The sequence below is a fragment of the Globicephala melas genome, chromosome 9 (assembly GCF_963455315.2).
Source record: "Globicephala melas chromosome 9, mGloMel1.2, whole genome shotgun sequence".
Lineage (NCBI taxonomy): Eukaryota > Metazoa > Chordata > Mammalia > Artiodactyla > Delphinidae > Globicephala > Globicephala melas.
In genome coordinates this window covers 92,726,603-92,749,022 of record NC_083322.1, presented here as the reverse complement: position 1 = coordinate 92,749,022, position 22,420 = coordinate 92,726,603, and the positions used below count along the sequence as shown (strand labels likewise).

Here is a 22,420-nt window from a genome sequence, read left to right as displayed (position 1 = left end):
TCAGAGGATCCCAGAGTACAGAATGGCATCACGCTTAGCCTGTGTCTGCCCCTGCATACGGGTGTCCCCACGCAGTCAGGTCCTGGCTTCCCCCTGCTTTAGTGACAATCTGAGGATAAGTAAAATGGAGCTCCATGGGACTAGGAACTGAATCTTATCCTGGGGAAAGCTCTGTAAAACTGATTTCACAATCCAAGATGGTTAGGAGTAGAGCTTAGAATGGGATATGTCAGTCCAGTTGCAGTTCAATAAATACCATTCCCCAACATGCCCGCACACATCTATATATTAACGTAGCTGACTTCCTGTAACCTGGGGCGTACTTCTTCCCAGTGCTCGTTCACTGGTCATATATAGTTTGATTAATACCCGAATTAGAGTTGATGAGAGGTTCAGTCCCAGATTTATGGCTGACAAGGTATAAAACAAAGAATGAATAGCTATAATGATTAAGTTCCCATTAACCTGAAAATGTATTTTTTTTGGTAGGCTGTGTCAAATATGGCTTGGACCTTAGAACTTCTACTTTCTATACTGAAACTCTACTCTGGGACTGATAGACACGACATATGTCGTATATAGGTGTACACAGGCATACCTACATCCTACATTCTCCTGGGCTTCATAGCTACCCAGGATCACCAGAATACACTGCTGCTGGTATGAGTACATCTGCTGCACTTCCAGGAGCTGGCATCATACTACATGTTCTGACAGACAGTTTGGATACAGATCAAACTCTTCAGCATGGCATAAAGTATTCCATAAAACGACTCTTGGGTTCTCCATTTTCACCTCCTACCATATCTCATCCACACTCTATGCTCCAGCCATAACACACCACCTGCCCTTCTCACATTTCCCCAGGCATTTTTCACATATCCCATTCCCTTGCTTGGTTGCTGCTTCTGCCTGAAATACCTTCCCTTCCACTATGGCATTTTCCAGAAAACATCTAATCATCTTAAAAAACTAATCAATAAACATTGCCTTCATTTTAAACACTTTATATGCACTATCTTCTCTCATTGAAATATTAAAAAAAAAGATGAGGTCAAAATCATTAAAACATCTATTTTATAGAGGAGTAAACTGAGGCATATGAGGGTTGAGTAATGCCCAAAGTCATCCAGTGAGTAAGTGGCAGAGCCCAAATAAAAGTCAGGTCTGCTTATCTAACAATATAAACTGCATACACCTTTTTTTCAGTTTGGTAGGAGTTTTCTATCTTATCCTTTGCCCATTTTTGTCATGTTTCTAAATTAAATTCATAATTTATTTGTGGAAAAAAAAAAGTCAGGTCTGTCGCAACTAGAAAGACCATGTTCATAACCATGACATTCTCCCCTCTCCAAAGCATTCTACATTTCTACAGTACAAGCCTTGGGGAATCTTCTAAAAATCCAGAATCCAGTATGGAATCCTTAATTCCATACTGACTTGTGTTATCAGAATCCCTGATGCTAGAGCTCCAGGAACTAGATTTTGGAAAAGTCCCCCAGGTGACTCTAATGCACATCCTGTTTGAGAATCACTGCCTGATGATATAAAAGGGCTTACAACAACTATTGACACTTAGTGTACACTAAGAAACTGGATAGCTTCTGAAACCAATTGTGAAAATTTAACCATTTTTCATAAAAGTTAAAAGAGACATATCTATTTTGCAAAAATGAGAATCTGTAGAGAAGTATTTCCAAGAGTAACTGCATTCTGGTAACATTTTAATTACATTTTATAAATTAGCAAAAATCTGTTTTCTAAAGAAAAATGAATTTAAATTATCTTTCATTTAAATTCTTGACAAGGGATCAACTACAGTTGTGTGAAAAAGATCTGAACATTTGATTGCGTGTGTTGCTGTCTTAGTGGTCCTCAGGCATCAGAAATAAAATCTCAACTATGATGCAGAAATATCAATAATAGTTCAGGCTTCATACTACTCAGAGTCTCACGTCCCTGTACAGCAAAGAGAGAATTATTATAATCAGTCAATTTGAAATGTGAGAAAAACAAATGCAATGGCATATAAGAGCCCTCTGATATTTTGATAAGCATTGCTTTTAAATGATGGACACCTGAGAAGCAATAAAACTTGAAATTTTATTTTGCATGTTCTATAGAGGACACCCCTTTGACACTTCACACTTTCATTTTTTTAATGCAAGGCTCTTTACCTTTGTATTTATACAATGTGAGGTGTTTGAAATAAAATTTCTGTGTTTTTTTTTTTTACTTTTTATTTTGAAATAATTTTAGGTGGACAGAAAAGTGGCAAAGCACGGTTCTCAAATACTCATCACCCATCTTCTGCTATTAACATATAAGATGTTAATAGCAGATGTTTGGTTATCAAAAGCAAAAAATTAAAATCGAAACAATATCACTAACTAATCTCGAGACTTGGAATTTTGACAAGTGTCACACTAATGCCCTTTTCTCTGGACCAGGATACAATCTAGTATCCCACATTGCAAATAACTGTCATATTTTTTTAGCATTCTCCAATCTAGGACAGTTCCTCAGTCTTTGTCTTGCATAACCTTGACACTTTTGAAGAGCACTGGTCAGGCATTTTATAGAATTTCTCAATTTGAGTTGGTCAGATATTTTCCCACAATTAAATCTGGGGCAAGAAAGCGATGCTATGCATCATAACGAAAGATTCATGATGTTGTCAGATCTTGTTACTGGTGCTACTAACTTGAATCACTTGGTTAAGCTGATGTCAGTAAGAGTTCCCCACGGTGAAGTTCCTAGTTTTTCTTTATAACTGAGAAGATAAAGAGATACATTGAGATTATACAAAGATCCTCTTGTCCACCATAGTTTTAATACCCTTCAACAGTTCTTTGTTGCAATAATTATTACTGTGATGTTTACCTAAAGATTATTTCCTATTTCCCTCATTCTTTTATGTTTATTAGTTGAAATTCTACAATCTAAAGAGTTCTTTGCATTCTTCCACATTTACTGACTGATTCAATTATTTATTTATATCACTATGGAGTCATGGATATTTATTTTATTCTGTGGATTATAGTCCATTATTATAATTATCTTATATTTGTTTTGTTATTCAAATTGTCCTGTGTTGGCTACTGGGGCCTCTCTGAACTTGGCTCGTTTGTATTAATGCCTTTGCCACACGTTCCCATCATTTTGTGGGCACTTCCTTACTTCCTAGCACCGCAGGAGGTCCCAGCTTTGTATTATATTTGCCGTGAAAATTGGTGAATGATTTAGTACTGCTCAGAAACAAGAAAACAGACTCTTTCTTAAAAAAACTTTTGCCCCGTCTCCCTGACCATTGCAGGCTCTGATACCTTACTCCTCTTTCTGAGAATTCTGTTTTCCTTCAGACTCTAAAACACTGCATTTGCCAGAGAATGCTGAATAAGTGCTAGGTAACTGTCAGATGACCAACATAGAAAATTGACATTTAAGGAAAATAGTTTAAGGACAACCTAACCACTCATTCCCATAGGTCAGAAGATGTTCTTTCTTTCCTGTAGCAGGAAACACTTTACTTTAACAAAAAACTAAACAAAATCCCAATATATGAAGAATTCAAAAGCAATAATGTATTAATCTAAATATATTCATATAAATGTTCAAAACTATAATATTTGCTTACCCGACAATCAGTATAAAAGTTGGAGTCCACTGTAGTTCCAGTTATTTATTAACCTCTTCATTCAATTTATGTCTATATTTTGTTTTGATTAGACATTTCCTAAAAATTCTAATTTGCATGAAAAAGTAGTTGCAAAGTACATGAACTTTTTGAGTTACTTTAACTTAACAATTGTGTTAGGATTCTCTTCAAGAAAAATGATCTAGAAACTTTTTTTTAAATATTAAGAAATGTTTGCTTTAAAGTTGCAATGTTCAGGTTCCAGGTACTATGAAGCAACAAGTATACTCTACATTGTCTCCCACTGAATGCAGCTATAAAACCTGGACAGAATAAATGAAGCAGCTTTTTAAGGACTCAAAAGTCAACAGCAGCAGACAGAGAGGGGAAGAACAGAATTCAAACACTACCATATACGTGGAAAGTTTATCAGTTTTTTTTTTACTGTTGTATCCCCAGGTCTGAACCCATCACATAGGAAACAAACTGAGCACTGGGACACTGCTATAGATAAATGTTTGTGCACCCCTGGCCAAATTCATATATTGAAACCTAGTCCTCCAGTGGGATAGTATTTGGAGATGTAGCCCTGGGGAGGTGAGTAGTTCAAGAGAATGGAGCCCTCAAGAATGGGATTAACATCCTTATAAAAGAGACCTCAGAGAGCTCCCTCACCCCTTCCACCATGAGAGGATCAAGTGAAAAAAATGGCCGCCTATGAACCAAGAAGTGGGTTCAGATAGTGAATATGCCAGTGCCTTGATCTTGGGTTTCCCAGCTTCCAGAAATGTGACAAATAAATTTCTGTTGTTTATTAGTAACCCTGTCAATGGTATCTTTGTTATAGCAGCCAGAATGAAAATAGGTGCAGACAAAGAAAGCTCCAGGAGAAGCCTCCTAGTTCTGGCTCAAGGAATAGGAAAGGGAATGCATAACACTCAAAGAGAGCGTGGAAATCTCCTGGCTTTTGCTTTCTTTTATCCATTTCCCTACCCCAGCTCTCAGGCAGTACTGAGGTGACAGTGGTAGGAGCAGCTGTGACTAGAAGAGGCAATGGGAACCAGCAAAAGCCAAAATCCAAAGAGAGGGGAACGTCCTTTAAGTTTGACGGAACAGCAGTTTCAAACAAGTGGAGTTAAATCCATTGTTCTTTTCCTATCTCTGTCCGGCTGCCACCTGGCCCCAAAGACAGGAGCAGTTATGGAAGTGCACAGGAGAACAGGATAACTAAAGCCATCGCATTCTGGCCAGAAGACCAAAAAGAGGCACCCCAGGAAACTGGAAATTACCAAGGAGGTCATGAGAAAGGAGCTTGGGAATATAACTGCATAAGGCTGTTTATGAATTTCTGGGCATACGCACATACTTAATTCAACAAACCACACTTTGAGAACTGAACTGACAGATACAACACCACCAGATCTCAGGCTGGCTATTAGGTGGTGAATACACATCACAGATTTGGATAGCTCTACAGAAGTTTGGAAAACTGAAGTGACATTAGAACCATGGCCCACAGAAAGCTAATCAGAACATGCAGCCTGAGCCCAATCACCTTGAAACCGCCAAGTGTGATATTCTGACTCAATGGCTTATGCCTGCCCAGGAGTGATCGCTAGGTAAAAGATAAAAACAAGTGGAACCAATCTGAGCTGGGACATCAGAAGCTGTGAACTGCAGATAAAAAAGACTTCACAGAATTAGCACAGCCAAATCACTGTTGTTTGACCTAGTAAGCAACAAACAAAACAACCTCTGGGGTAGGGGGATCTAAAACATCCAGATATCAACCAAAAATTATGACACATGCAAAGAAACAGTAAACTGTGTCCAATACACAGAAAGAAAGAGCTGGCAATAGAAACTGCCTTTGAAGAGGCCCAGATGGTGGACGTAGCAGAAAAAAACTTCAAAGCAGCTATTATATACATGATTGAAGAACAAAAGGAAACTATGCTTAAAGAATTAAAGGAAGATATGAAGACAATGTCTCATCAAAGAGATAATATCAATAAAGAGATAGAAATATTCAAATTATTAAAAGGAATCAAATGGATATTCTGGAGTTGAAAAGTACAATAACTGAAATGAAAAATTCACTTGAGGGGCTCAACCATATATTTGAATTATCAGAAGAAAGAATCAGCAAACTCAAACTCAGAGGCAGACTAATAGAAATTATTCAATCTGAATTTCAGAAAGAAAAAATAATTAAGAAAACTAAACAAAGTTTCAGAGAAATGTGAGACACCATTAAGTGCACCAACATACACATAATTGGGGTACCAGAAGAAGAAACAGATGAATCAAAGAAATAAAACTTTACAAATTTTATGAAAAACATTAATTTACCATCCAAGAAGCTCAATGAACTCTAAGTAGGATAAATGTAGAGAGATCAACACACACCCAGACACATCATACTCAAAATGCTCAAAGACAAAGAGAAAATCCTGAAAAGAGCAAAAGAAAAATTACATCACATAAAGGAAACCCAATAAGATTAACATATAACATCTCATTAGACACCATGGGAATTAGAAGGCAGTGAAGCAACATACTCAAAATGCTGAAAGTAAAAACTATCAAACAAGAATATTGTATCCAGCAAAACTATCTTTCACAAATGAAGGCAAACTAAAGATAATCCCAGATAAACAAAAGCTGAGAGAATTTGTTGGTAGCAGACTTACATTACACTGAACACCAAAGAAAATTCTTTAGGATGAAAGTAAATGACCCATACAGCACTACAAATCCACACATTGACACACATAAAGCATACCAGTTAGATAATCATGTAGGCATTTACAAACAACAGTGCAATTGCATATTTCTTCTCCTTTCTTCTCTTGACTTATTCAAAATGCTACTGCAATAAACAACATGTATAAAAGTGTACTGTTGAACGCATAACATATAGAAATGTAATCTATTTGACAATAAAGAGCACAAGGGAGGTGAATAAGAGCAAAACACATGTGTTGGAGTAAGGAAAGGACATCAAATCCAACTTAAATCTAGAACTCAGGTCAATGAGAAGAAATTAAGAGGGCAAAATAGCATACATAAAATTAATATTAAAAATTCTATAAATATAAATTAGCTCTCATTTCTTTCATCAGCTTCCTTGAAAAACTTAATATTACATAACATTTATAGAGTAACAGTTATAACTGTATTGCTGAGTTTATAATATACATACATATCTATAGGAGTTATATAGGAGTAAAGTTTCCATATTTCACTGTAACTAAGTTGGTATAAAACTGAAGTCAAACCTGATAAGTTAAGATATACATTATAGGCCTAGAGAAACTAATAAGAAAAATTTCAAAAATATCACCAAAAATCACTAAAAGAATTTAAATGTTACATTAGAAAATACCCACTTAATGCAAATGAAAGCAATGAAAAGGAAATAGAAAAATAAACACATGAAACAGAGAGCAAATGTTGGCTGGAAATCCTATCAATAATAAAAGTGAGTGTGAACGGCTTAAACAATTCAATCACGTTCTTTGAGAAGATAAACAAAACTGATAAACCATTAGCCAGACTCATTAAGAAAAAAAGGGAAAAGACTCAAATCAATAGAATTAGAAGTGAAAAAGGAGAAGTAACAACTAACACTACAGAAATACAAAGGATCATGAGAGATTACTACAAGCAACTATATGCCAATAAAATGGACAACCTGGAAGAAATGGACAAATTCTTAGAAAAGCACAACCTTCTGAGACTGAACCAGGAAGAAATAGAAAATATAAACAGACCAATCATAAGCACTGAAATTGAAACTGTGATTAAACATCTTCAAACAAACAAAAACCCAGGACCAGATGGCTTCACAGGTGAATTCTATCAAACATTTAGAGAAGAGCTAACATCTATCCTTCTAAAACTCTTCCAAAATACAGCAGAGGGAGGAACACTCCCAAACTCATTCTACGAGGCCATCCCACCCTGATACCAAAACCAGACAAAGATGTCACCAAAAAAGAAACCAACAGGTCAGTATCACTGATGAAAATAGATGCAAAAATACTCAACAAAACACTAGCAAACAGAATCCAACAGCACATTAAATGGATCATACACCATCATCAAGTGGGGTTTATCCCAGGAATGCAAGCGGATTCTTCAATATATGCAAATCAATCAATGTGATACACCACATTAACAAATTGAGGGAGAAAAACCATATGAGTATCTCAATAGATGCAAAAAAGCTTTTGACAAAATTCACACCCATTTATGATAAAAAACCTCCAGAAAGAAGGCATAGAGGGAACTTATTTCAACATAATAAAGGCCATATATGACAAACACACAGCAAACATCATTCTCAATGATGAAAAACTGAAATCATTTCGACTAAGATCATGAACAAGACAAGGTTGCCCACTCTCACCACTATTATTCAACATAGTTTTGGAAGTTTCAGCCACAGCAATCAGAGAAGAAAAAGAAATAAAAGGAATCTAAATCAGAAAAGAAGAAGTAAAACTGTCACTGTTTGCAGATGACATGACATTATACATAGAGAATCCTAAAGATGCTAGCAGAAAACTACTAGAGCTAATCAATGAATTTGGTAAAGTAGCAGGATACAAAATTAATGCACAGAAATCTCTAGCATTCCTATACACTAATGATGAAAAATCTGAAAGAGAAATTAAGGAAACACTTCCATTTACCACTGCAACAAAAAGAATAAAATACCTAGGAATAAACCTACCTAAGGAGACACAAGACATGTATGCAGAAAACTATAAGACATGGATGAAAGAAATTAAAGATGATACCAACAGATGGAGAGATATACCATGTTCTTGGACTGGAAGAATCAACGTTGTGAAAATGACTATACTGCCCAAAGCAATCTACAGATTCAATGCAATCCCTATCAAACTACCACTGGCATTTTTCACAGAACTAGAACAAAAAATTTCACAATGTGTGTGAAAACACAAAAGACCCCGAATAGCCAAAGCAATCTTGAGAAAGAAAAACAGAGCTGGAGAATCAGGCTCCCTGACTTCAGACTATATTACAAAGCTACCATAATCAAGACACTATGGTACTGGCACAAAAACAGAAATATAGATCAATGGAACAGGATAGAAAGCCCAGAGATAAACCCACGCATATATAGTCACCTTGTCTTTGATAAAGGAGGCAAAAATACACAATGGAGAAAAGACAGCCTCTTCAATAAGTGGTGCTGGGAAATCTGGACAGCTATATGTAAAAGAATGAAATTAGAACTCTCCCTGACACCATACACAAAAATACACTCAAAATGGATTAAAGACCTAAATGTAAGGCCAGACACTATCAAACTCTTAGAGGAAAACATAGGCAGAACACTCTATGACATAAATCACAGCAAGATCCTTTTTGACCCACCTCCTAGAGAAATGGAAATAAAAACAAAAATAAACAAATGGGACCTAATGAAACTTCAAAGCTTTTGCACAGCAAAGGAAACCATAAACAAGACCAAAAGACAACCCTCAGAATGGGAGAAAATATTTGCAAACGGAGCAACTGACAAAGGATTAATCTCCAAAATATTCAAGCAGCTCAAGATCAAAAAAGCAAACAACCCAATTCAAAAATGGGCAGAATACCTAAATAGACATTTCTCCAAAGAAGATACACAGCTTGCCAACAAACACATGAAAGAATCATCAATGTCACTAATTATTAGAGAAATGCAAATCAAAACTACAATGAGGTATCACCTCACACCAGTCAGAATGGCCATTATCAAAATGTCTACAAACAGTAAGTGCTGGAGAGGGTGTGGAAAAAAGGGAACCCTCTTGCACTCTTGGTGGGAATGTGAATTGATACAGCCACTATGGAGAGCAGCATAGAGGTTCCTTAAAAAACTAAAAACAGAACTACCATATGACTTAGCAATTCCACTACTGGGCATATACCCTGAGAAAACCATAATTCAAGAAGAGTCACATACCACAATGTTCACTGCAGCTCTACTTACAATAGCCAAGACATGGAAGCAACCTAAGTGTCATCAACAGATGAATGTATAAAGAAGATGTGGCGCATATATACAATGGAATATTACTCAGCCATAAACAGAAATGAAATTGAGTTATTTGTAGTGAGGTGGATGGACCTAGAGTCTGCCATACAGAGTGAAGTAAGGCAGAAAGAGAAGAACAAATACCATATGCTGACACATACATATGTAATCTAAAAAAAAAAAAAATTGGTTCTGAAAAACCTAGGGGTATGACAGGAATAAATACATAGACGTAGAGAATGGACTTGAGGACATGGGGAGGGTGAAGGGTAAGCTGGGACGAAGTGAGAGAGTGGCATGGACATATATACACTACCAAATGTAAAACAGATAGCTAGTGGGAAGCAGCCGCATAGCACAGGGAGATCAGCTCTGTGCTTTGTGTCCACCTAGATGGGTGGGATAGGGAGGGTCAGAGGGAGACGTAAGAGGGAGGGGATATCGAGATATACGTATACGTATAGCTGATTCATTCTTTTTTTTTTTTTGCGGTACACGGGCCTCTCACTGTTGTGGCCTCTTTCGCTGCGGAGCACAGGCTCCGGACGCGCAGGCTCAGCGGCTGTGGCTGATGGGCCTAGCCGCTCCACGGCATGTGGGATCTTCCCAGACCGGGGTACGAACACATTTCCCCTGCATCAGCAGGCGGACTCTCAACCACTGTACCACCAGGGAAGCCCTGATTCACTCTTTTATACTAACACACCATTGGAAAGCAATTATACTCCAATAAAGATGTTAAAAAAATAAAATTCAATCAAAAAGCAGATATTTGCAAATTGGATTTTAAAGAAACAGGACCCAACTATATACTATCTATGTGAGAGATACTTTAGATTCAAATATGCAAACAGGCTGAAAATAAAAGGATGGAAAAAGATGTACAATGCAAACCACAACCATAAAGAGAATGGGTGGTTATATTAATATATATATATATATATAAAAATATCAGAAATATCAGAAAATAGATATTAAAAGAAAACATGTTATAGAAGTAAAGAGAGAGACATGATGATAAAAGGGACAATCCATCAGGAAGATATAACCATGATAAGCATATATGCACATAACAGAGCCCAAAAATACATGAAGCAAAAACTGACTGAAAGGTTAGACAGACAATGCAAGAGTATGAGGTGGAGAAGTCAACACTCAACTTTCCATAATGGATATAATGACTAGGCAGAAGATCAGCAAGGAAATACAAGAGTTAAACAATGGTATAAACAAGACCTAATAGACATCTACAGAATACTTCAACAAAATATACATTCTTCTTAAGAACACATGGAACATTCTGCAGATCGATTCTATGCTAGGGCATAACATAAGCCTCCATAAATTTGAAGAAGTTGAAATCACACAAAGTATGTTTTTCAAACACAGTGAATACAATTAGAAATCAAACTTAGAAAGTTTGAGAAATTCACACAAATATGAAAATTAATCAAGACACTCTTAAATAATCAAACTTCTGAAATTAACCTTTCTTTAATAGCCAATGGATTTTGAACAAGAGTGCCAAGAAAATTCAATGGGAAAAGAATAATCTTTTCAACAAACGATGCTGGAACAATGAGATAAATTCATACATACATACACACACATACACACACACACACACACTCAAAATGGATCATAGACCTGAATATAAGACTTAAATATTGTAAAACTCTTATAAGAAAATATAGATGTAAATATTCATGTCCTTAGGTTAGTCAGTGGTTTCTTAGTACAACACCTAAAGCACACTGACAAAAATAAAAGAGATAAATTGCAAATTCAGGGTGCATTTTTAACTGCTGAGTTCTCAAAGAACGTAGAACTCCATTCCAAGCTCTCTTTAGGTGACAAATACACCATTTTGTATCTATTCCTCCTTCATTATTAATCATTTTAGAAAAGTTCTTAAAATATCAATAGTGCTCAGTCCTTGTCAATCATCGTTCATGTTCAGTACTACCAATAGTACAACTAGAATGTTTCTAATGTATGTAAATAACTACAATAAATGATACTTAAAAGTATCTTTATGGGCAAAGGGAGTCAAAAAGTACAAACTTCCAGCTATAAAATAAATAAGTCATGGAGATGTAATGTACAGCATGGGGACTATAGTTAATAAGCTATATATTTGAAAGTTGCTGAGAAAGTAGATCTTAAAAGCTCTCATCATAAGAAAAAAAATTTTTAACTATGGATGGTGATGGATTTTAAATTGATTTATTGTGGTGATCATTTCACGCTATATACAAATATCTAATCATTACGTTGTACACTTGAAACTAATAAATGTTATATGCCAGTTACACCTCAATAAAAAAGTATTTTCATTTGAATACATACGTGAAATCATAGCATTCCGTATTGGCATCTCTTTTAACTATTTAAAAATAACAAAAATTCATTTTAAATTTCCACTTAAGCAACTATTTAAGCTATGGGAATATTTAAACCCTTTATTTTCCTGATTACAAAGTAACATACGATTGTTTTCAAGAGAACAGTTTTACAAAATTGAGATCATACAATATACACAATTTTGTATGCTGCATTTTTATTTTTATAAATGAACACTTTCCATGTCATTCCTCAAAACCATGAGATAAAGGCAATATATTGTTCTACTGTATTGATAAACTTCAAATTATTTAATGTATACTTCTATTAAAAATGGGCAAAGGACTTGAATAGACATTTTTCCAAAGTAGACACACAAATGGCCAACAGGTACATGAAAAAGTACACATCACTAATCATCAGACAAATGCAAATCAAAACCACAGTGAGATATCACTTCACACCTGTTAGGATGTCTATCATGAAAAAGACAAGAGAGAACAAATGCTGACATGGACGTGGAGAAAAGGGAACCCTGTGCTCTGTTGATGGGAAGGTACATTTGTACAGCCACTATGGAAAACAGTATGGAAGCTCCTCACTGTGATTTTTATTGGCACTTTCCTGAGATTACTCTTTCTTGATTCCTATTTTTTACTCATCAAAATAATAAATTATGTATTTGGCTTGAAAGTTCAAGGCTCAGTAAAAGTCAATGCTTATACTATGAATCTCTACTCTGAAATAGGAGATAAGTGGAGCCTGATGAATAAACTGTGAGAAAGAGGAGAGACAGACAGAGAAAATAACTTTTGCCAAAAATAAAAAAGTCTTCAGACTTTCTCAGATCACAAATATCTTCAAAATTACTGAATAGAGTTGAAACCCTCCATTAAATTCCGCTTAATCATTGAGAAGGAATTTAGTAGTAATATGATAAGCTAATTACAAGGAGTATTTAAAAGAATAAAGAGTTCTTTGGTAAATTCCATGATTAAGACATTTTGCAAGGCTTTGTCAGATTTTAAGCTTTTGTTAATTAATTAAATAGGAGAATCTCATGATGCTTTATACCTATCATTTCTTGCTACTAAAAATACCCAGAGCATTTTTGTGTAACTGTTCTGTGACACTGGACACTTTCTACCTTAAACTGGACTGTACAACCTTCCTGAATGCTTAATAGTTTCATCTTTGTCCTAGTGCTTCACTGTTTTCCTTCATCCCTCCCCTGGCCAAATACCTAATACAAGACGATACAGGACTTCCCTGGTGGCACAGTAGTTAAGAATCCACCTACCAATGCAGGGGACAGGGTTCGATCCCTGGTCCGGGAAGATCCCACATGCCGTGGAGCAACTAAGCCCGTGCACCACAACTACTGAGCCTGCGCTCTAGAGCCCACCTGCCACAACTACTGAGCCCACGTGCTGCAACTACTGAAGCCTGCGGGCCTAGAGCCCGTGCTCCGCAACAAGAGAAGCCACCGCAGTGAGAAGCCCGCGCACCGCAAAGAAGAGTAGCCCCCACTCGCCGCAACTAGAGAAAGCCCGTGTGCAGCCACAAGACCCATTGCAGCCAAAAATAAAAAAATTAAAAGACCATACATATATAGCAGGCCAGAAATTACTATTTGCTGAACAAATAACTGAGTGACTGACAGAATGAAAAAGTGACTAGTCTCCTCTGCCCTGAACCATGCCTTTCATGAAAATAACAAAAAGAGAGACTTTTTTCTTTAACATAAATTCTATTACCTTTTCTCCATCAATGTCAATCAGGTAATGTCCAAGGCATTCCAGTTAGATATCTAAATATGCAAGTGTGATAGCTTAAAAAAATCTGATGCATCCAAATTTCCTAGGTATACATAAAGAATGAACATAAAATGCCAGTAATGTAATACTAAGACCTTAACTTTTATTTGACATTTCAATAGGTTTCCTCTTACATGTTAACGCATGAGGTTTTTCTGTATTACGATTCTTTTCAACACAACAAAATAAAATTGGATATCATTGTCTTATATTTTAATATAAAATTGAATCCTTAAACTTTCAATTTTTATTTCATTTGATCAATTACATATGAAACAGATTTTTTTTTCCAAAACTGAAAATATTATACCCAGGTATCACAGAACAAAATGTCTGAATTTGTTCACTATCTGAAATGTGTCATATATACTCAGAGATATACATAAATTTTATTTTTGTATCTCTTTTGTCTACTAGGAATTATTTCCAGACACACTGTTTTACCTCAGATCTTCATCAACTGTTTTCCAGTTACAGGGAGCACTGTATGTATGTATTTCCCAGCAGTATTAGAAACAAGGATATAATTTTGCTTGATTTGTATGACCCTCCCAGGGCTATGCAACTGCATTTCAATAAATATTAACTAATGTCATTCAAAAGGCAATCTTTAAAATGCATCAGTAGTGCATGTGTGTATGTATGTGTGTGCATGTGTGCACATGTGTGTCTGCATGTATAAGGTAGAAAGGACTTGAAAAATAGCTCTGTATTTTGGGGAGCTTCTGACACTTACTATATGAATCCTGAAGGCTTTTTTCCCCCAGATGCTCAGATATTTTGCCAAAATGTGCTAAAACAAAGTCACTTGGAGAATATGAGCTAGCCTAGAGATTAATAAAACCTCCAACTTCACAGGCTTCCACAAATAATGATATGAAAACAACAGATAATTTTAAGCTATCAAATATTTCAAGACTTCACTCTGTTTCTATGACATATTTATCCCATACGAAAGATTGGCTACAGGAGTTATAATGGCCTTCTGGGACAGGAAGAATAAGGTTTCTGTAGAAAATGTTAAATTAATCTTGATGGTGATGCAAAGTTAAGGAAGGGTTGTTAAGGGCTGGCTTGCTGCCACAGGGTGGGGTTTTATTTTGGTATCCTTTTAGAGTCTGCAGGTGTTTGGCACCAGTTAAAATCAGGGCCAGCTGTGATATTTCAGTTCTGATATTTCCCTCCCAATAGTTCTCAGAAGTGATGCTTCAGGGTGATGTCTTACACCTGATGGATTCAACTTGTGTGGTATAAATGTGAAGACTCTGTTAAATAACACCAGTTTTGCGACATCCTTTGCCCTCTCTTCCCCACCCACGGGTCATGGCATCAAGGAGAAAGAAAAACATTAATCAGAGGTTCAGTCATTCACATACACATATATTTTTTAACTGAGCATTTCATTCAAAAATGGAGATACACTAGAACCGCCAAATTTACGGTCTTGAGCAAAATAGAAAAAGCAGGATAACACATTCTCTGTTGATTCTCATGGTAGATAATGATGCTTTTAAACCCTCTCAGTGGTGAGATCCATACCTATTTTTGCAGGAATTTGAATAGTTTCTATTAAAAGCTGCATTTTCTTTTAAGTCTGTTTGGGTTGGAAAACCTCAAACCACAATGTATTTCATGCACATGTTCCCAAGGGTATGTTAAATAGGACCATACTGAGGTCATCTAGTAAGTTTTTTAAACTTTTTAAGAATTCCTTTAATGTACTACACAATCTTGGCCTGATTAAAAGAAGATATTTTAAGAAAGCACTTGGAAACATGACTATTAAAATCTATATGCAGATAATCTATATTATACTTCTACAATGCACAGAGTTTTCCACAGATAATTTATCACTGAGGGAGAAAAAACAATAAAACTACCACTAAAAGGGTTTTGGATCAAAATTTCTCAGAGATAGCAGTAAATACAGACCAAAATCTCCTGTGGTATTGCTGATTGACTTAACAGTGGATGCTTGCAGGATCATTTTAACTGTGCAAAGGTCTGTAGCATATAATCAGAGGATAAAAGGTAGACACCCTTGCATCTATCCAAGAAAAAAAAGAATCATTTGTTGTTTCGGTTGAGTCAAAAAGGCAAGTTTTCTCAGAACATGAGACTATGAGGAAATTATTTTGGTTAGGAACAGTTTCGACCATCAAGCAAATTTTTGTTGTCTACCACGTTCAAACCACAGATGAAACATAAATGGTCCACTTGATAAGTAGGCCCACAGAAAATTATCTCCTGCTCTTTGATGCTTCTAATCTTTTTTCTTCTTTCTTTTTTTGGTTAGACATACCCCTTTCCACTTCATCAAAGTCTCACTTCCTGCGCCATGTTCCAGGCCTTGTACTTCACCCAAATCAATTTTCAGTTGAACTAGCAGCTGTGCTGGCACGGCGCACATGGAGAGCTGGGCCACGGGCGCCAGCGGTGCGGTCCCACATCTGAACAGAAGTGGCCGGTTCCATGTACCCAGGGCCAAGAAACTCCACAGCTCGTCAGGGGAAAAACAAGGGAGGACACCTTGAATGGAAATCAAACTTTTACGGAAAACAAAAAGATTTTCAGTAATCAGAAAAATTACTGAAGGGCTGAGAACTTCTTGGCACAAAGTCTGCAGACAGATTTTCTTAAAAGGATATTAGTTAGACCTTGATTTTAAGCTAATGACCCCCATCCCTGCAGCTACACTGGATTTGCCTCTACCCACTAAATAATAAGTAAAAGAAAGTGTTTTTTAATAAAAATATAACCATAAAGGGCACCATAACCAGAGCTATTACCATTTACTAAACTTTTACCATCTAGCAATCCCTACTATGTGCCTTTGATAAACATTGTCACATTTAACACTTACAATATAGAGAAAAGATTCTATTTCATCACTTTACCATTGAGGAAACCAAAGCCTAGAAAACATAAAACTGCCCAACACTTCTGACTCCATGGTCTTACTACTGTATTTATTTTTATACAAATTTTTTTTAACTCCCTGATTTTTTCAGCTTCTACATTCCTTTCAAAATACATAATGACAGGGAATTCCTTCTAAAAGAGCCAAACACTTCCAGGCATAGGGGAAAGATGGTGCCCTTACGTCTTGTGCCAAACAGTCCTACGAACAACTGCCATAGTCATCTTTGCTTATTTTTACTTTTTTCAACTTTTTATTTTATATTGGAGCACAGCTGATTAACAGTGTTGTGTTACTTTCAGGTGTACAACAAAGTGATTCAGTTATATATACACATGTATCTATTCCTTTTCAAATTCTTTTCCTGATTAGGTTGTTACAGAATATTGAGCAGAGCTCCCTGTGCCATACAGTAGGTCCTCGTACTAATATTACACTGCTCTCTAGTCTTTCTAAAAATCCAGATAATTTTATACACACATTTTGGTGTTTAAATTCCAAAGAAGAATGAAATGGTATATAAGAGACCAACTCTACGCTATTGTCAATAACTATCACTGTATGATTAAGAATTTTTGATATTAGAATTGTAACAATTAGAATCTACTTTTTGGTGGGTAAGAAGGCAGTTTTCAAAGACTTTTGGGGTAGTAGGAAAAGTTGGTATCCTGACTTAGAATATCACTATTCTCCATTTGAAAAATTGTTTAAGAACTAAAATAAGCCATAGACCAATAATAGAAACTTCCTGGAGGTCCACAAGAGTTGAGATACAAAAATTAAAGTAATTAAAGTGAGCTACAAGGGAAAATTGGGAATGAAAATCCTAATTACCCAATATTCAATCCGAACCAGCCCATAAAGTGAACAATTTTAAGGATGGGACCTTGGATCCTTGTTTATCAAAGCCTAAAAAATAAGTAACACTTGAATATATCTAATAATTTTTAAAATAACATTTTTTGCTTTGGTGCCTTTATTCCTGATGAAACACAGATGGAGCCAACAGAAGTGCTGATGGAAAAACCCTCAGAAATTCTCCCTAGAGAAATGTGCCCTCAAACTAAGTTAAATAGAAAGTCCTACACATCTTGGTTCTACTTTTAAGCAGGAAAATAATGGTGAAAGCCACCCATTCCCCTACAACAGCTTAAAGCCAAAGCTTGAAGTGAGAAAACTGGCCCTCTGGTCTACATTCAGGGTGCACAAACTGCTACCTCATCACAAACAATCACCAGCATTAATCACTGATGTAGTGGGGACCCTTTCACAAAGACTCAGCCCATATCAAGTGGGCACCCTTTTCTCCAATCCTTATTGACCATTCTTTCATTAGGAACAAAGTGTTGCCATACTCACAATCTTGGCAGAAAAAAACAGCACAGAGCAGAATTCCTGCATTCATTCACCTTTTTTTCTCCAGTAAACATTATAATCATTGAATTGAACACAGTTCAATTATCCTTTAAACAGATATTCATGTAACATGAAGGTACCAAAGTTAGAATTAAGTCAGTTTGCTCCCTTAAAAAAGTATATTCCATTTTCAACAATTCATTTCAAAGAAAAATCTACCGCTATAAAAAATGAAAAGAATAAAGAGAAAAACTATAATTTTGAAATGACGGAAGCTGACAGATACATGAATAATCACGGCGAAAGTTTCATAGAAAAAGGCAGTTCCTCTACATTGTGGGATTAATATGTGAATCTGAGAAATGGTAAATTGCTTGCAGTGATACTGATTAAAGTAATAAAATCAAAACTTATTATTTTGACATTATCTAAAAAAAATCATTGGAACAATGTTATAGAAGAAACATTTTTTCAGATGATCCTTATTTCTGTACCCCAAGAAGGAGTCTGTAAGCAATGCACAGCACGAATCTCTATTCAAGTACATTTGTTCTCCACGAGTAACGCACATTAGTCGAAGCGCACAGAAAGCCCCTCATCAGCAGAACTAATGATGACCTGCTTTGTACATTTTAAGACAGCCATACGATGAGAGGGGGACTACAGCTGTGAAGGTCCTCCCATTTCTTTCTGCAGAGAATGATCTCTGCGTGCCTGACTCCAACCTTTCCATTGTCTATATTTCTATTTTTCGGGGAAAACACATGCCCTGACCTTGGATACTTTATGGCTGCTGAAGAAATATGTTCGATCAGATACATATAAAAGTATGATTGTAGGCTGCCAGTGCTAAATTCTGATAATTTTTATTTCAGACCCACACTTTAACGTAAGAGTAAAAAGTCACGTGATGTGACTTAAGCTCAAGATCAATGGCTAATGTACACTTATATGGATCAGTCTGGATAGAAAAGAGAGGCAAATTCTTGTGGTTTTAACCGAAACATACTAAAAATTTCAAAAAACAAACCTGGGGTTCTGCAAACACATTCTTCATGTTGTTAATTGGGCCATACGGGACTCCACTGCCTTCGAAGAGGTGTAACCACTTGCTGGTCATTTCTTCTTCAAACCTAGGAAGAGACCAAAAAAGGAGGCACTTTTATACTCTAAAGAATGTACACAACCTGTTTTCTCCTGTGGCCCTCTTTGAAAGCAACTGATAATGACAAAAACATGTTTCTTTAACTTTCCTTGTGCCTAGTTTTGAGAGAATGTTGCCAATATGAAACAACTTGAGTTGCCCTGTAAGTTATAAGAATAGCCACTCCCATCCCCTTGTTTGCAAATCCACCATTAGAGTTGAAATTCCTCCTATTTCTGACCCTATGAACTTTTTGACAGAGAGACCCTTGAAGAAGAGAGATTATGTAGAAAATGGTATTAACTGAGCTTCAAATGTGGTATTGAGCACTTGATGAATTTAATGATGATAATATAATGTTACTGAAGTTTTGAGTATAACGTCATTGTGCAGTGTTTTTTAGGTCTCAGGCAATAGTGCATGAGGTTAAGATAGACACAGATATGCTAAATTATTCCTCAAAACAAAAAATAAACTAATGAATTGGTTTTAAAAGAAAGCTGTATGTTTTACCTCCATTACTCTTAAAGCACACCAGAATTAACAGCCACAACCACTGGCCTAAAAAAAAAACTTAATTACTTATTTACTTGCACTGTGGTTTACCAATTAGAACAAATGGAGACATGTAAAGACTAATACCTCAATTTAGCCAACAACCCTCAAATTCATCCAAGTCCTTTACCTCTGTTTTATTTTTACTATAATTTAAAATTGGACTTCACAGACACAAAAGCTTATTTGATTTCCTTTCTTTTCTCTATTAGGTCTTAAGGAAAGGAGACCTAATTCATTAATGAGATTTACTGTTTTTTAGTTCTCTGTTAAGACAGTGAGCCCAGAAACAAAATCTTGGATCCTCAAAGACAAATAAACACTCATAGCTTGTAATATATGAAGAATTTGACAACTGTTAATTGTTAAAATAGCAAACTATTTTTAGTTAAGTAATAATCTAGGTTAAAAGAAATTTTTAAAAAGCGTTAGCTATAGTAAATTATTGGCAGCAAGTAAAATGCTTCACGAATATGGGAGGGCTAGTGGAAGTGTAGTAGAAATAGTTAATATTCATGGGCTTCTATTCAGCTCTCTCAGACATAGCTAAAATTAATTTCAGATCAGCAGATTCTATGGGAATTATGTCAGAGGAATGCACTTTTTCCACTATTTAAAAAAAAGATTAAAAAGTGTCAATACTTTGAGAACACTTCTCTAATTGCCGTCTAATAGATAAAAAGAAAAGAGAAGTTTGAATTAACATACTCTAAAAGACAGACTACTATATGAACAACTATGTTCAATCATATAAATTTTTTACATAAGAATCTGATAAAAATTTTTAATGAAGGTAGTATACATTTCACTAGGAGTATAATTAATCCTATTCACACATCCACTTATTCTACAACCACCTGAGGAGCGTCTACTCTACACCAGGCATTGATTTTTGTCTTTAAAAATAATGCCTTCCCCCTTTTCTTTCCATTATGATAAAGATTTTTCATTATACACATTAATTATGGCCCAGTAATGTTAACTATCCCTATTTAGTACACAATAAAAGACTTCACTTCTAAATATTGAAAAATATTCTTTCATGGGAACGCCACAATGCAAGATTATATGTTTTGAATTAGTCAATTCTTCGCATCCACATTTTCTTTTCAATGACTATTAAAGTTGTCTCCTGGAGGAGACTTGCTAAGATATATATAGATATATATCACCAGAATGATATATGTTGAAAGAATAAAAGAGGTGCTTTGAACCTGGAGCCTTTTAAATCAGGGTGTTAATTATTTAAGTTTTCATAAACAGAGCGTTATAATGGTTACTCTGATGAATTTTCAAGACATAAATTTATCACCACTGGACTCACCCAAGCGGCCTGAAAGATCCGCACAGAAAATGTATGTCAATATCTCAACAAACCCATAGCTGCAGGCTTGCCAACAGGAAACTCAGGGGAATAGTTGAAGTTTTAGTATTTATATAAGCTTTTCACCACTGGGCAAAAGGGAGGGATTTATTTCATGTTATGGAAAACAACGGATGCACTTTGGATATGAGACTGGGGAGAGAGGCAGCGTCTGGAGCTGCAGTTGTGACCACTGTTTGTGTATTTGAGTGGGTGTGGGCGTGGAAGTGTTCACAAATGCCTTAAACTCAATCAGTCAGAGACGAACATCACTGCATTCCGTTACTCCCAGAGGACGCATCCATCATTTTCTTCTGAAAATCTATCTCTTGATCTAAATCTGATGTAGAATCCTTTCCTTTATCTACGCAAGAAAATCTGTAAGTGCTTGTTTTTATGAACCACAAAAATTCTGCTAAAAAAAAAATGGAAAGAGCTGATTTAACTCACTCAGGGCAACACAATCCTGAAGATAAGACAAGAAGGGTGTCCCTGGATCCACTGTAGTAGGCCTCAAAGCTAGGGCCTCCTCTGGGAAGTTCCTTGGAGACTCATAAAACAATTCAGACTTAATTGTAAACTTACTAAATCAACCCATATATTTAATTCTAGATTTTTGTTGAATTCACTTGATGCCGAATGGTTATTATTAATCAGATTACATCATTTAGGCAGATGAAACACTGCTGCTTAAAGATAGACTTGAGTTTCAATTTCTTAACATGAAAATTTAACTTAGAAAACGAACCAAAGATTCTTCTCTTTTGAGAATGGATTAAAGTTGCAGCCAAATCCAAGGCCAGAGAGCAACTAATACGAGATCCATGCCATGAAGGTGGGAGTTGAAAATAATTATAACATTAATGATTAATAAATGCTGGTCATTAATTGTTTGATCTATATTTTGTAGATTTTATCCTCATAAGCACATTATAAAGTAAGTATTATCCTCCTTTGACCAATAGGAAACTCAGGTTCGGAGAAATTAACTTGCTCAAATTCATATAGCTTCGCCCACCCCAACTTTTTTGAGGTACGATTGACAAATAAAAGTCATATGTATTTAATTTGTACAACATGATTTTTTAAGGTGAGCAATGTGATGATTTAACATACATATACATTGTGAAATGATTACCACTATCACAGTTACCATTTGTGTGTGTGTGGTGAGAACACTTAGCAACTCCTCTCAGCAAACTTTAAGTATTTGATACAGTATTATTA

At 35.8% G+C, this 22,420-nt stretch overlaps 1 protein-coding gene across 8 annotated transcripts in view; it reads right to left on the bottom strand.

The window, feature by feature from the left end:
• SUGCT (succinyl-CoA:glutarate-CoA transferase) overlaps positions 1-22,420 on the bottom strand; it is a 775,307-nt gene that overhangs the window by 461,078 nt on the left and 291,809 nt on the right. For all 8 annotated transcript variants that reach the window (XM_060305061.1, XM_060305063.1, XM_030871181.2 and 5 more), the window contains one exon: positions 19,162-19,264. In XM_060305061.1, coding sequence (XP_060161044.1) covers positions 19,162-19,264 — 103 coding nt within the window. The remainder of the gene's footprint in view (positions 1-19,161; positions 19,265-22,420) is intronic.